The 16,640-nt window shown below is 41.4% G+C and overlaps 1 protein-coding gene across 2 annotated transcripts; it reads right to left on the bottom strand.

Annotated features, from left to right (window-relative positions):
- Positions 1 to 2,709: 2,709 nt before the first annotated feature.
- SLITRK2 (SLIT and NTRK like family member 2) lies at positions 2,710 to 14,893 on the bottom strand. Of its 2 annotated transcripts, XR_010747874.1 has the most exons (3): positions 14,763 to 14,893; positions 6,752 to 10,491; positions 2,710 to 3,024 (listed from the first exon to the last, which is right to left on the bottom strand). XR_010747874.1 is itself a non-coding variant. In XM_066357172.1 (2 exons), the coding sequence occupies exon 2, from the start codon at positions 10,446 to 10,448 to the stop codon at positions 7,911 to 7,913; it is 2,538 nt and encodes an 845-aa protein (XP_066213269.1). In that variant the 5' UTR covers positions 10,449 to 10,491; positions 14,763 to 14,893; the 3' UTR covers positions 6,232 to 7,910. The 2 variants fall into 2 exon arrangements, 1 of the variants encoding a protein (XP_066213269.1); XM_066357172.1 differs by lacking the exon at positions 2,710 to 3,024 and having other exon boundaries at positions 6,232 to 10,491.
- Positions 14,894 to 16,640: the final 1,747 nt, after the last annotated feature.

The raw sequence follows: 16,640 nt of genomic DNA on the forward strand, positions 1-16,640 counted from the left end.
ACAGCTTTTTAGCTGCATGAAGACCAGAACCCCAGATCCTAGGAGTCTTCATTATGAAAAACCACTTATAGTTTCTTATCTTGTATAAACCAGACATTATGCAACAACCGTGTTTGGAAAAATAGAATTTAATATAGTTTTGAGCCCCCCCCCCAAATTTCTCTCCTATCTGTAAGACTTAAACAAACCAATCGAATACATAGAGCCATAAGAATTAAATGATAAGCTCTGGAAGAATTCATCATTCAAGCCTGTCATGGAGTGCATTTTCTCTCAAATCAGACTCTCTTAATTCCAAAAGACAGTAACAAACAAGGTAATCTCACAGCTCAGCAGTAAAGCTACTTTTAATTCTAGAAGTGATCACTGGGTTCAATAGACAGACTGAAGCAGCACTTAAAGTTGGATGTGCCTGCATGTGATAAACTTTGGGTCTTGGCTGTGTGTTAACTTCTCTGCCACCCTTATGGGGTGTGTCTTTGGGTAAGTATGTGTGTATGTATTTCTCATAAGTTTTCAATTGTTTCAGTTAAATATTTTTAAGGCTTCTTGGAAGAGCTAAGAATCAATTGTAGTTATGTTTTGAACTTAAACCCTCCAGTTTTCAACCTTTTCATGTTCACATGACAGCCATGGTCTTATTCATTTGTCCATTAAGGAAATATTTATGGGAGAGTTATTATGTTTCAAAACACTGTCAGGTGATGATGTGAAGGTGAAAGGGGCTGGAGAAGTGATGGCCTTGGCCAAGGTCACCCAGATAGACTTCCTTCACCTATTCTATCTGTCTAACCTTCATTTTATAAGCCAGAATGTACCTTATATTCATGTTATAGCTAAGATTTTGTCAAGACTAAATATGTTCAAAAATTTCAGGTAACTAGATATGACAGATAATTAGCTTAATTTTTTTCAGGGTGAAGTTGATAGCAAACATAAAATAATATTTAAAAATAAAATTATTAAAAATAATTTTTAACTAATAACAATGTGGATGTTTAGGAAAACATGGATCAGATGCATTTCTAGCCTGCACTCAGAAATGACATTCATTTTTGTGGTCTTTTGCCAGTATCAATAGATGCATATGACTTGCTGACATTTTATATTACATACTATATGTTCAGAATAGAGAGTTATACATTACTTTCATTCCCATTCCATTTCAACCAATCTTTTTAAAGAGTCAGAGAATCTACTGTACTAAACAGCAACTCTCATTCCTTAGCAAAACACATTAAAATGAGGCGATTCCAAGTGCTTCAGCTACCCTGTGAAGGCTACCTGAATAAACTGAAAATATTGTGCATATAGCAAATTAATAATCTTGAAACAGGATAATCTGTTTTAAGTCCTATGTCCACCACAGGAATCTCAAATCCTTTCTTCATGTTATATATACATTTGTGAATGAAGCATACCTGGCAGTTATATTCTGCTGTTCAACCAAAGGTAGATAGCCAAAGAAGTCACTTTGCTGTAATATTACCACAATAACAGCAACAAACTTACCATCCCACATCTCATGTTTTAACTCGAGACTTTGGAATACACTGATACCAATTCCATTAATGAATTCATAATTTCTATCTTTGGTTTTGCATGCAAATCTGTCTCTTATTTTATAAAATATAAATTTATTAGAACAGCTATAGTATTAGAAGTTTATGATACAAAGCCATTGGCTGTGGTAGGGGAGTGGGGCATATCTCTATTTGAATTGTTTTTGTTGATTTTAATAGTCTGATACTTTCATGAAAAAGTGGCAATATGTTTTTTAAAACACATAGTTTTACCCTTAATATGTAAATTATGACCTTAACTTGTAAACATTTAAACAGTATATATCAAGGCAAAGGGGATGGTTGCAGTACTACTTTGCACTAATTCCTCTTAAGATGCTGAAGAATTTTTAAACTCATTCAAATACTCAACTTAGTGAATATTTATTAACTGAAAGCTAACTACAGCATAAAATACCTATGTAAACAGTTTATCCAATAAAACAATATTATTAAATCATATTTTCAATATTTTTCCTATAAACAGCCCAAAATATGACATTCATTTTTGAAAAAATGTCAATATTTGGCACAGAAGTCTATTTACACAAGAGCTTGTTTCATTTGCCATTTATTCCAAAACTTGAGAACAATTATTTGCAACTATATCTAACAGTATTTGTACAAGTACTTTCAAGCTGAAATACTGCTAAAAATTCCAACACACATGCGATTCAATATGCTTACATAACATTGTTTATTATAAAACCTGTGCCTCTAAGCACTTTATAGGATGTGAATACAGGACTCATATAAGAGGATATGATGCTGAGCAGAAGAGTTCTGTGTTCAATTTTGTTGAAATAGGTTGCCTACTCAGATTGTTCAGGAATGTTATTGGGCCATCAAGGAGTCATTTGATAGCTCAATTCAAACATAACCACAGCAAATTTTCAAGTATAATAACTTACATAGCTACCAAAAAGCTGGTAGCACAAGCAGCATTGGTAAAACACATTCTTATTGTGCAGATTGGCTCTGTTTTAAGCAAAGTTGATATTAAAAATCCAAATATATAAAACATAAATTAGGGAGTGATTATTTGTATTATAAAATGGTTTTTCTGCTTTATAAAAGGATTCACACTTTGCTTCTAAATGGCAGGTCCCCTAATGCCTTTTTTTTCTTTTTTTTTACAGAGACAGAGAGAGTCAGAGAGAGGGATAAACAGGGGCAGACAGGAATGGAGAGATGAGAAGCATCAATCATTAGTTTTTCTTTGCACATTGTGACACCTTAGTTGTCCATTGATTGCTTTCTCATATGTGCCTTGACCGCAGGCCTTCAGCAGACCGAGTGACCCCTTGCTCGAGCCAGCAACCTTGGGTCCAAGCTGGTGAGGTATGCTCAAACCAGATGAGCCGTACTCAAGCTGGCGACCTCGGGGTCTCGAACCTGGGTCCTTCCGCATCCCAGTCCAACGCTCTATCCACTGCGCCACCGGATAGTCACTCCCCTAATGCTTTTAAAATACAATTTGATTTATAAAACTTCAATTTATACAGGACTTTTCACAACAATGGAAAGAAGTAAAGTACACCTGCACACAATACTTAATCTTTTCTCTCGATATTTAGGTTAAGTGTCTTGTCATTTCATTGGTAAGACACTTATGCCAAAACACTATCTTTGAAGCCACTGATATATAAAGTAAATATTGACTCGAAAACATGGATATCCCAGAAAATTTAAGTAGGTTTGTGATTTTGTATTTACATTGTTTTACAATGGAGATCTTTAGATAGCACATGTATATAGTTCAAGCCATAATATTGGGCGTTCCTTGCAGAAATTTCTTTTATGTGTTTTTCTTTCCTTTTTAGCTATGCAACTCTAAAGAGATGTTAATGATGGTTACAGTGTAGCTATTTTATTTATGTTATATCAGTTTATACCTCATTGCACAAAGTCACCTTTAAAAATACCACTTCCTTCATTTAATACTGTTCCCACTGCTTAATCTGGGTGATTGCAATTTATATCCTTTATTAGTACTAAGCTCACTGTGGAGGATAGGACAATGGGGTGGTGCAGAGATCCTATATGCTGTATCTCTGTGCCCTCTCAGTAAGAAGCAAAGGGCCTGGAAACTAACAAACAAACACTCAATTCATTGAATAAATGAAGAAATGACTGGGTTAGGAGAACTGTCTAAAAGGCTTTCTTCACTCCAGCATGCAAGCTAATGTTTCTAGAATGTTTAAAATCAAAATTAATTTTCAGAATCTAAAAAATCACAGAACCTCTTTCTCATTCTTTATACTTTTGATAAAATCTATAAAATATTAAGCCCTTGATGACATGGAAATACTTAGAAAATTAAATCATCTTAGAGGTCAGGACAAAGGAGAGGAAACTGAAGAGTCATTTCCTTACTTACCAACCGCTGGAGTGAACTAACAAGGCACACAGGTAGACCAAAGTCCAGAACTAAATTAGACTCTTGGCAACTGTGTCCAGACTGAGAAGTGGTACTTTTGAATGTTTCAATACAAATCTAGCCATAGGTATATTCAAAAATAGTGAAAGCAAGTAATTAAGAGCTAGAATCAAAGGGAATTACCGGCCCTGGCCAGTTGGCTCAGCGGTAGAGCATCGGCCTGGCGTGCGGGGGACCCGGTTTGGATTCCCAGCCAGGGCACACAGGAGAAGTGCCCATTTGCTTCTCCACCGCCCCCCTCCTTCCTCTCTGTCTCTCTCTTCCCCTCCCGCAGCCAAGGCTCCATTGGAGCAAAGATGACCCGGGCGCTGGGGATGGCTCCTTGGCCTCTGCCCCAGGCGCTAGAGTGGCTCTGGTTGCGGCAGAGCGACGCCCCGGAGGGGCAGAGCATCGCCCCCTGGTGGGCAGAGCGTAGCCTCTGGTGGGTGTGCCGGGTGGATCCCGGTCGGGCGCATGCGGGAGTCTGTCTGACTGTCTCTCCCGGTTTCCAGCTTCAGAAAAATACAAAAAAAAAAAAAAAAAAAAAAAAAGGAATTACCATGTGCTATTTGTAGGGCCAGACATATAGATCTGTTCCAGGCAAGGCCAGGGAAGTTCACATTCTGTTAAATGGAACCATTTCACTGTGTTGACACTCATACTCATTACAAGATGCATGTGAAATAAGTTAAATAGCAAAATCCAGTTGTAGGAGATAAAAATAAAAATTCTAAAATAAGCTATGTTTGAAAGTACTTGACTGGATAAAGCAAAACAATATAATCAGTGGGGATGTTAGTAAGTTAATAAACATAGTGTCTGTTATTGCATTAAAAAATAAAGCTTCAAAGTACATGGTATATTATGCCTTTGAATTAAATAGTCTGGGGCACATTAAAATGATTTATCTTAAAATCTAATATATCCTTGGTCAGTTGGCTCAGTGGTAGAGTGTCGGCCTGGCATGTGGATGTCCTGGGTTCAATTCCCGGTCAGGGCACACAGGAGAAGCACCGATCTGGTCTCCCCTGCTCTCTCTCTCTCTTCCCCCTCCTGCACCATTGGCTCCAGAAAGTTGGTCTTAGGCACTGAGGATGCTTCCAAGGCCCCCACCTCAGGCACAAAAAAAAAAAAAAAAAAAAAAAAAAAAAAAGAAAAAAAGGCTCCAGCTGCAATAGCTGCAATGAAGCAATGGAGCAATGACCCCAGATGAGCAGAGCACTGTCCCCTAGTGGGTTTGCCAGGTGGATCCCAGTTGGGGCACATGCAGGAGTTTGTCTCTCTGCCTCCCTTCCTCTCACTAAAACAAAACAAAACCAAAAAACAAAACCAAAAACCTAATACAAATGAAGCACATATTAAACAGTGTGAGAATCTAAAATTAAACAATAATTATTAAGCAGGATAGTTTATGAATCTGAATTCTTCCAAGAGGCCTCTTTAAAAGACTATTAAGCTACTTCTATTTAAAATTAATGGATTTCTTTTTTTTTCTATTTTACAAGAATGACTTTACTTTCAGCACAATAAGAACAGATGCTGAAGTGGAATCATACATTGGTAGTTCTAATCATATCATCTAAACCTAAAAGCTATCTTAATACATATACAAATTTGCCTTCATAATCACTTCCAAAAATACCTATGTCTGTATTCTGTATTTATTATTGCACCAAATGAAAGCAGCCATAAGAGGATTTTTGCAGATCTTTTATGTATAAATACATCACTCAATGAATAATGGTTTCCAGGACATATCTCCAAGATCAACTCACAAAATACTCTAGCTCCTTTTCTGTGAAATGTAAAAACTTTGTATATTAACTTTTTTGTGGCTCATTTCAGCCCACCATTTTCAATTTTATTCTAATGGATTTAAATAGGAATTATAATCTCTAATTAAAGAATGAACATGTTAGCCATCACTGTAGAGATTTAGAGATTCTAGGTTGTTAAGAGACATTTTTTTCTTAAATTACCTTTACATTTATATACACACAATTACCTTCTATTGTTCAAAAAACTATTTTGAACCAGTCATTATTAATCTAAGTAATTTGGATTTAAGTAATTTCTAATTGAAAGCCTGTCATATTAACTGTTTATAGTGATAGATGAAATACTATTAGTCATTTTAAAGCTTTAAAAGTGAGTTATCAGGATCTACTTCAATCTCCACAGGATAATAAAGAATTATTATGTTCAGTAACCTATTTATGAAAAGAAAACAGTGTGCTTCTTTCAGATGCCATCAATTGCTTTAATAAGGATTTGAAAAGCTGGACTACTTTATATGCAGATCACCATTCCAGTTGCATAAGGATTTACAATAGGCAAAACAAAACTATTTTTTGTTGTAAAGAAGGGTTGTTTGTTTAAATCACACAATAATGTTTGCATCTAAAATTATTTACAGGCTAATAAAGCTTCATAAATGTTATATAGACTTGGGTTAGATAAAAAATCATTTTAATGTTAAAACCAAACAAAATGCTTGCTCAAACCGACAAGAAAAATTCAAAAAACATATGCTTAAAGAAGACAGAAGGTAAAAATGCTTTCTTCATTTCGGTACTTATTAATCAATTTGGAGGTGCAAACAGCACATGATTGAGTAGCACCCCGTTGATGCTTCAGTGAACTCAAGAGGAAAAGACTGCTTTCTTCAAACATGTGAAAATTGAGAAGAATTTTGAATCTGACATTTTAATTTTAAAAGAAAGTAATGGGTACATTTGTCTTTTGTGCCTTGAATTTGCAGAGAACTTACTTGGAAGTTTTAATCTCACGGTTGAAGTCTTCTTTCAAAGTATTTAATGGCTCGTACGTCTTTATTAGATGAGGTGTGTGGCGGCCTCTACTGGTGCATGTACATAGAAAATGTTTCAACAGGCAGAAAAAATATCAATTTCAATTAAAAAGTTAGAAATACAGACTCTATCATTTAAATATATAAAAATATTTAATTTAATGCAGAAAAAATATATTACAGGTTGTGTAATGTACTCTTAATTAGTAAAATAATCTAAAATACCATGTTAGTGTAAAATGATTTACAGAACAGCATTAATTGTTCAGTTCACTCTGATATTGGGTTAAATATATTTTATTAATGAATTACTAATCCTGACTGAGGCTGTTTTATTATCTTTAGTCCACTGTTAAATCTCCTTAGTTAAATTAAATAAAATTACTTAGAACAAACCCAGTGGAAAGGAAATATTTTACAGTTAAATCTATAAAGTCCTAGAACTGTGATCATTTGATGACAAGCTGGTTTCCATAACTCAAGCAAACTGTATGTTGACTTAATATAGCTGACATTTTGATCTACTTTTACAGTGTTTTAATTTCAAAAATACAACACATTAAAATATGTTCAATTTATCAAAGCTAAAAGCAACATTTGAGTAATGTACCTGAAGTACAAAGTAATGTTTAGTAGCTATACTTGATAACTGATGATGAAAATACCATATACCATTATTTACAAAAGAATTTATAATCTGAAAAGATCTTTGGAGATCTTCTACAAAATACACTAAACAGTCATTTTCATTTGAAAAGTTTGCTTACTTTTTCTTCATTCACTATAATCTCCTTTTCCCATCCCCCACTGGAAAAACAGAAGAAGAATAAAGAAACAAAACCATAAACAAAATACATGAAAAAATGCATTGTGGAAACATTCATGTTCAATGATGATTCCTAAAGAGAGAGGGAAAAAAATGGTGTGGGAAGCAAGAGAGAAATAATTTAAAGGAAAGCTTGTAAAAGCAGTATTACTGCTTCACCTCATACCCCAAACATTTTCAAAGTCCCAGAATGACCCTGGACAAAAGGAGAACACAAACAGGAAAACAAATGTCATGCTCCCAATAGTTTGGAGCAGCATCCTTTGATGCTATAGGATTATAAATGATTTCCTTTCATAGCTGACTGATTGCAGTTTGTTTTTCCAGAACTTCGAGGTAGTCTGGTTCTGATTGCAGCTTAGCTTGCAGTAAAGGGTGGTCAGATTTTGACTGCCCCACAAAGCATTTCCTGGGAGTTCCATATAAAATGGTTTTATTGATTCTGTCCTGGTTTAGCCGTCGAGATTCACATGAAGGGGCGAACTGCCTTTTAGGTAAGGTACAAAAGTTATAGTGGACTAGTCCTGCACTGGGGAGTTCCTTGACTCGCTCAGCAATATTCTGATACAGCAGCTCAGGCTCTCTTAACATGGTCTGCTTTTCTTGCAACTCAGTGGTACTTACAGTGTAAGCAACAGTAGCTGGCTCATCTTTATTCTCCTCCAGGTGGTCATAGCTGAATTCTTGCAGGTTTCGGTAATAAGCTACTGGGTCTCCTTCTTTCTGCATGTAAATGGGGTTTTGGCACATCTGCCCCACAGGTGGGGGGATATAGTTATAGACATGGCCATCCGTTTTATCCTGAGTTTCACTGTTGTAAGACCCATACTGTAACTGAAAGGAACTTACATCTAAGTTATTGACACTCCTTGGCACACTTGGCATCCCCTTTCGGCGTTTCAGGACAAAGACGAATAAACCAGCCCCAAAACAGACAGATAAAATAAAGACAACAAGCAATCCTAAAATTAAGACAGAAAGTGGGACTTCAGTGTGTAGTTCAGGATAGGGACTGGGAGACACACTAAGCAACCAAGGTGTGTTTGTGTTGTGATTCATTGACAGAATAGTTCCATCTGAGAAGTTTGGACCATCTGGACAGATAGCCTCCTTCCCCAGAAACTTCAGAATCTCCCCTGCATGCTTAGCAGGAGACTCACATGTAACCTCATTAATGATGACAGGGGAATTGGCATGCTCTGTCCAGTCCTTTAGTCCCATAATGTCACAGGTACAGTCCCATGGGTTCTCTTGTAGATCTATCTGGATAAAAGCTGGAAGCTGATCCAGAACCCCTTTCACAGGAAGGTAAGAAAAATGGTTGTTTCTCAGATTCAGCCTGGTCAGGGCCATGCCACCAAATATGTTATCAGGTAAGGACCTCAGCAGGTTGTTATTCAGAAACAGTAGCTGTAGGTTAATCAAAGCATCAAAGGTCAGTGGCTTAATTTCCTTAATGACATTATACTCTAAATAGAGATACTGCAAGCTGTGCAGTCCACCAAACATAGAAGGATAGAGAACTTCAAGGTAATTGCCATTCAGATAAAGTCTGCGTAAACTGGTCAGGTTTGTGAAGGCACCTTCCTGAATGGCTGCAATCCTGTTATTCCCCAAATGTAACAAATCCAAAGAACTATAATCTAAGAGGTCATTCTTATAAACAATTTGAAGATAGTTCCCCGTCAGGTAGAGTTTCTTTGGACTGGTAGGTTTGGGCTGCAGGTCAGATATATTAGTGAACTTTCTTTCTTGGCAGTTGACATTTAGACCATTGTCTGAGCTCTGAGAGGTGCACACACAGCTGCTGGGACAGGTTAGAAGCATAGGGGACTTGGTCTGGTACACCATGATTGGGCCAAAGCTTTGCCTATCCTTTGACACAGTGACCCGGGGAGTTGGACGATTTCTCATTTTCGGTGGTCGGCTGGCTTTTGGAGCCCTGGTTGGGTTGAGAGCAGGATTCATTGTAGGTGACAGCTTTTGGATGTGTGTGTCAGCATGGCCACTCCTCTGACTGGAGTCACTGGAACTTTTTCTAGGACAGAGGTCTTGCCTGGTCAGTTGGGTCACATCTTTTCCATGCAATCTGAAGGGAGTTTCACAGACAATCTCCCCCACGAAAACAGTTATGGTGTCCAGCCAAGCCTTGAGAGGAAGTAAGTCACAAGTGCAGTTCCATGGGTTTTCCTCCAGCTGAATCTCCATGATCCCTCCGATATGTTCAAGGACACCAGCAAAAGGCATCACTTTCAGCCTATTTCCTCTCAGGTCTAAGTGGGTCAGCAAGACAAACCGGAACACATTGCTGGGCAGCGACAGCAGAAGGTTGTCATTCAGGATGAGTACTTTGAGCTTATTTAGTTTGCTAAATGTCCCTGCTTCAATGGCACTGATGTAATTGTAGTCAGCCTGGAGGTACTCGAGGTTTTCCAGGCCCAGGAAGGTGTCCTCCCTCAACACCTCGAGCTTGTTGTTGTTAAGGTGTAGTCTCTTGAGGGTTTTCAGGCCACTGAATGCGCCAGTTCGGATCTCCTGCAGCCCATTGTTACCTAAGTGGAGAGTCACCGCGTTGGAGTAATTGACAAACTCATTGGGGTACAGTCTTGTCAGGAGGTTTCCATTGAGGAAAAGCTGGTAGATTCGATACTGGGGAGGCTGGAGCAGGTTGACAGTTGTAAATCCTTTGTTTTCGCAGTTAATATTCAGTACATTTTCTTTCTCTTCGCACAGGCAGCGGATCTTGCAAATGTCTTTGGCACTTTTACGACTCGCTGTCTGTAAGAACCCGGCCACGGTTAACACACTGAGGAGCCAAACGCCGCTCAGCATCTTTAGGCACCGTTGGTATCAGCTCAAGTACCTACAGGCAAACCTTGGAAGGGGGGAGCAGGAAAAAGCAGGGTGCGGGGGAGGGGGGGAAGAAACAAGGAAGCCCGATTAAAATGGCAAAGCAAGGAGGCAGAGTGGGAGGGAAGGAGAACTCGGGGAGTGGACGTGAAACATATGGCAGAATGAAATCATTGCGTTTTTCAAGCAGTTTTTTCTCTCACGACCCCCCCCCCCCCCCGGCGTCCCACAGCCCACCCACACACTCGTCCTGGAACACACAGGCTTGCACTTGATGTCCCCGCCGGTCGAAGCCAGCCGCAGTCATTAGTAACGGAGTTGTCCTACTAAATCCAGCCCATCTCCTCCTCCCCTGGGGTATCTTGAAGAGATTTCCGGGAGGCTTGCCAGTCCTGGTCTCGTAGTAGAAATTGCTTTACTTTTGTGGTTGTTGTCGGTCTTTTAACTGTGCAAAAAGGGGATTGGAAAATCAAGCAACTGGCACCAAGAGGTGGGGAGATGGAAGAACAAAGCGCTGCGTGGGGGTTACTCACACGTCAGGAGAAGACTGGATCCCTCTCCTTTGCAGTCCGCCAGTAGTTTAGTATCTTCAGAAAAAGAGGGAGAGCAAGGAAAAAAGAAGACGCTGCTTGGGGGGTGGGGGATGCCCTGCTTTCGGTTGGTTGATTTAATTTGGCCACGGGGAGGGGGGCGGGTGCGCAGAAATAAGAGAACTGGCAGGCAGCAGGAGAGGAAGAGGAGGGTTGGAGCGCGGGGAAGCTGAGCCCACACGACCCCGGGGGTGAGATTGAGTATTCCCCGGCAGGCCGGGTCAGCGGGTGGCAGCAACCGCCAAACCTTGCTGCAGCTTCCAATACGGTGGCAGCAACAGCAATGCGCTTAGCAGTTTGAATTTGAGAGGTTTTGCAAGCTCCAAGAAACAAGGCTGGGATGAGGTCACAGGGGGAGGAAGCAGGCAGCAGATTGAGGGCTCCTGCTGCAGAGGGAGGGAAAGATTCTTTCCTTCCCCACCAGTGGCTTGCAAAGTTCAAATCTGGCTGCGTCAGTGATTTTGAACTACTCTACCTCCAACCCAGCGGGCAGGGAAACACTAGCTAGGCTCTCCAAGAGGGGTCCCGCTAAGGGTCTTGAACCCTCCTAATGATTTCTTCCACATAGCCCTCCCTCCTGGCCTTTCCATGGGGATCTCATTCCAGATCTCTCTCTCTCTCTCTCTCTCTCTCTCTCTTCTCTACTCTCCCTCCCCTCTTCTCACCTCCCTTTGCCTCCTCTCCTTCTCTCTCTCTCTCTCTGTCAAGTGTGTATAGAAGTGCTTCTTTTGCTACAGGACTGGGGCCTGCCTACCAGCCTCCTAGCTCAAATGTTCTTGGTGCGGGGGTGTGGTGTGTGCGTGCACCAGTGTGTCTGTGTAGGAGGACCAGGAGTTAGGGGATGTATGCTTTACATACAGAGCTTTGTTTCAGTGCTTAGATAATTACTTTCCGGTGGTGACTGGTAAGCTATTTGCCCTGATTCAGGAACCCAGCTCAAAGGATAGCTTATGCACCAAGTTAAAAAACAAAACCCTTCTCTTCTGAGGTTTACACTTAGTCAGATAATGAGGTTTAAATGTATGCTTTTTTTTTGCCCAAAGGAAGGAGAATAATAATAAGAGTGGGTGTCAGAAAGTCGCTGCCAGGCTGAGCCTCAGCTAAGAGTGGGAGCCCAGGGAAGGGTGCCTAAATTTTCCAAGCTGCAGACAGGGGCTGGGGAACTAAAAGAACAGAAGACAGAAATGCAGGAAGACCAGCTCCTAAGAGAGGAAAGATGAGCAAAGTTCCGCATGAGACTCAGCAGACCTGGTTTCTGATCCAGCTGTTGCCAGGTATGTCACTTGTTTTTGGATCTTCCTGTCCCCATTGGCAAGGGAGTGGACTATATGGGCCCTTCCATCTCTGACATTCAACAGAATTCAGATAACCTTTCCACAGCATTACTGATGGCCAGGTGTTGGGTTTTGCCTTCATTATCTACTTTCTTCTTTGTTATCTTAAGGTTGCCTGAGCCAGTACTTTCCCTGTGGAATCCATTTTCAACATGTGAATATCTGCTTTTGCCCAGAAGTGCCAAGGGCTGTTTATTTATTTTCTTTGGGGGGGGGGTGAGGTAGGAAAAAGAGGGAATGAAAAAGAGTGACTATGATTTGACCAAGCCGTGTGGCTGTCACACAAAACATTTTAGCTTGCTTTCCTTGTGTCTTCAGTCCCAGCCTGCTGCAGAGGAAGACAACACAGGGGTCCCATTGCTGTACCAAATTCTGAATAGAGGATGACATAGGCAAAATAGGCAAAAGGAGCCATCCGAGAAGGGAAAGATGCTGCTTTTCCCCTCCTCCTTTCCTATTAAGCTCAGATGGTAGTACTGTTAGCCCCTAAGTTTATAAACTTAGGCACTAAGGCAACCTGTAGCTCTGGCAGTCTCCTTCAGAATTTTTATGGGCTTTCTCTCCCCCCCCCAACCTTTTTCTTAGGCAAAGAGCCTTGAACCTCAAACCAGACATCAAGAGCCTCCTTTCCATTCTGTAATTCTTGATTAGTCCTGGACAAGATCCTTTTCTTTTGGAGCCTCAAATTGTCCTTTTCTATGCCAAAGGGTGACATCAAGATGAGCTGTCCTCAGAGAGAGAGGAGGCCTCCCACTCTATTGCAATTGCATCATTAAATGCAAGAAGAGTGATGTAGTGTGACCATGATAAATGCCCTTTCATAACCAAAGGGCATTTGTTTCTACGTATTTCCAAATATTGAATATACACAGTTCCTAGAGAGATATGGGGTTTTCATTCAGTCGTTCATTTAACAAATATTTATTAATTTGCTTAATAGTTCATTGAAATAGAAGCCGACATGAGAGCTGGACAAGACCTTTAGAATTGGATTCATTTTGTAGATGTAGATATTCTTCAACCAGGGAAAGTTCTTGACTTGCTTAAGTTCAAGAATCTATAAAATTAGAAACAGAACCCAGGAATTCTGAGTCCCATTCCAACAGCATTCCAAAAAGATCACTACTGCTTAGGGTGAATTAGAAAACTATTTAAATAGTGGTGGTGGTGTTTTACCTAAATGTGCTTTAAAAAAAATGTGTATTTGAAAGTGAAATATCAAATAATTAGTTTTAGTTCTCAAATACAGTAATTTCCTTCAAGACATTGATGACACTGTCAACACTATGTGAAAACAGTCTTTTTTTAAGGAATCTCAGAGAGGGGGTGTAAATAGATTAAAGGAGCTGGGGACACTTGAAATTCTTGACAATCATAGTAAAGGAAAAGCAGAAGTAAGTTAGCTGCGAGGAGCGCCATGGAGGACCCTGAGGTAGAGGGCCAGATCTTCCTTCCATGGACCCTCCTATCACTCTTCCCTCCACTGCGTGTCCCCGAGCTTCCCTAGTCGCTTTCCCAAATGTAGTTATTGGGACCAAATCAGCCTCAACCCGGATAAAGCACTTTAAGTAAGTTTAATTTAGCTCCACGTCTTGGGAAAAGAATGGCCTCAGGACTTGGCTAGGGAGAGCGGGCTTTAAAGCGGTGGGAAAGTGAACTGGGAACCATAGAGAGGCAAAGGCGGACTTTAAATTGTAGCGGGCGCGCAACCCACTTCCACTCGGCCGCCCTGCAGGCCACCGAAGGGTTAATAGGAATCCCTAAACCTGCAGAGAGAGAGAGAAAGAGAGAGAGAGAGAGAGAGAGAGAGAGAGAGAGAGAGAGAGAGTATGTGTGTGTGTGTGTTGGGGGAGGGGGATTCCAATGTCTGCCCATGGCCGCCTTCTCCACCCCTCCTCCCCCGAATCCTACGCAAATGCCATTCCCCAAGGACTCCTGGGCGACTCCGGGGTTTGGCCAGTAGCTAGTCCCCCTACCTAGGACCCCGACCACTAACGCAGCCCTACCTACCCTCCCCATTGCAGCTAGACGCCTGATGCGGGGTGCGGGGCCCACAAGCGCGACGGCCAGCCGCACTTCCTTTGCTCCAGGGTCCGCCAGAGGCGTGGGCCGCCCGCAGCAGCAGTGACCGCAGGGCTGCGCGTACCCTGACCCGGACCACGCCCGCGAAGACGGTACCGAAAGCAGCCTGCCCCGCTGGGGGCGGGAAGCGATGGTGGCCTCAGAGCAAAGTCACCAGAGGCTGGCGGTAGGTCCTCCCACGCCTTTCCCTCGGCGAGGGGAGGCAGCCGCCAAAGGAGCAGGGGGTCGAGCGGAGCCATTCACCGGCCACCGCGCAGTAGCCGCAGTGTCCCCGAGTGCTCAGAACTTACCCGGCAAATGCGCCTCCCGCAGCTTTCCCGGAGGCGCCCACAGCTTCCGCGACCAGGGAAGGCGCGGGAGCGGACACAGGCTAGGACCAGCGCGACCGGCGCTGCACAACGGATACAGCGCAGACGGCGCCCGGGAGCAGGCAGATCCCTTCTGGAGCGGCTTGCCTGGGGCAGCGCTTCTATCTGGAAGGAGGGAGGGAGCCGATGGGAGGAGCGAAGGAGGAGAGGGGGGAGAGGAGGAAGGGAAGGAGGGAGAAACAGCAGATCCAATCCCGCACTTATCAATCACCGCGCTGATCAAATGCCCCCCCGTGGGGGGGGGGGTGCGACGTACTAGCCCATGGTGGAGCTGCCACTCCATTTTTCTGACTAGCATGCTAGTGCTGTTCTCTCTGCCCCTCTCACCTGGAGCTCTGCCCAGCCCTTGCAGCTTCTACCGTGGGCTGCAGTTCAGATTGAGTTAAAGGAAATAAGGATGGCACTTGGTCCGTACCAAAGCCAAGGGAAGATTAAGACTAGTGGATGGAAGTTACACTGACAAATGCAAAAGCAGATATCTCTTTGAGCTGAACACCCTCCGGGGAGGCCTGCCTCCCCTAACTAGTAAGCGACCAATCATAGTTCCCAGGCAGATATTTAAGAACCTCTAAGACAGGGGTAGTCAACCTTTTTATACCTACCACCCACTTTTGTATCTCTGTTAGTAAAATTTTCTAACCGCCCACCGGTTCCACAGTAACGGTAACTTATAAAGTAGGGAAGTAACTTTACTTTATAAAATTTATAAAGCAGAGTTACAGCAAGTTAAAGCATATAATAATAATTACTTACCAAATACTTTATGTTGGATTTTTGCTGTTTAGCAGAATAAATCTCTATAAAACAACTTACTATAGTTAAATCTATCCTTTTATTTATACTTTGGTTGCTCCGCTACCGCCCATCATGAAAGCTGGAACGCTCACTAGTGGTCGTTAGGGACCTGGTTGACTACCACTGCTCTAGGAGAATGGAAAACAAAAAATTTATGTAGAATATGGAGCTGATACAGATTTGTGCCCTTGTGTTAAAAGCAAGCCCTTTGCAGCATTCCCAGTGCCTGTTTTGATTATTTTTATTCTTCACGATGTTTACATGAATCTACAGTTTTGGCTATCCTCCCTTCTTTCTCTCATTTCTTGTTCCTCATACAATAGTCCAAGTGGTTGTGACTCAATTAAAAAAAGGTTCTCTGTGAAAGGTTCTCTTGTGGTTCAAGAGAAAGGTGCGGTTTTCACAAAGAGAATTGTAATTCCCTCAAGATCTGCTTTTCCTAAGACCTCTCTTCAACCCTCCCAGGGTATTCTGGATGAAATTGCAGTTTATTAATCTAAGCCAGAGTAAGGAGTTTATTTGAGGGTACCAATATATATATATAGTGGTACCTTGAGATACAAGTTTAATTCATTCTGTAACTGAGCTCATAAGTCAGTCAACTCGTACATCAAACAAATTTCTCCCATTTAAAATAACTGAAATAGATTTAATCCGTTCCAGCTCTGTGAAACATCCCCAAATCATCCTAAATTATGAAAAAAGACATGTTTTTAATTAAGATATACTTTATCAATGCATAGAAATAAAATAAAAAGTGTTACTTAGTACTGTGGTCTTACCTTGGAGACAGACGTGTGGCTAACGGAAGCGAATTGCAGAAGAGGAGGGAGGAGGAAGGGATGCAGGCACTATAGACACGTAAACTAAAACTGCACTTTCTTAACACTAAATGTAAACTAAAACTGCATTTTCTTTACTTTAAACAAAACTAAAACTGCACTCTCTTTACTTAAAATGAAACCACAAAAACTTAATTATAAAAAAATGGACTTTCTTAACTTT

Source organism: Saccopteryx leptura, chromosome X (assembly GCF_036850995.1).
Source record: "Saccopteryx leptura isolate mSacLep1 chromosome X, mSacLep1_pri_phased_curated, whole genome shotgun sequence".
NCBI classification, from domain to species: domain Eukaryota; kingdom Metazoa; phylum Chordata; class Mammalia; order Chiroptera; family Emballonuridae; genus Saccopteryx; species Saccopteryx leptura.

Coding starts and splice junctions, on each gene's coding strand:
- SLITRK2 (XM_066357172.1), bottom strand. CDS start 10,448: ATGCTGAGCGGCGTTTGGCTCCTCAGTGTGTTAACCGTGGCCGGGTTC.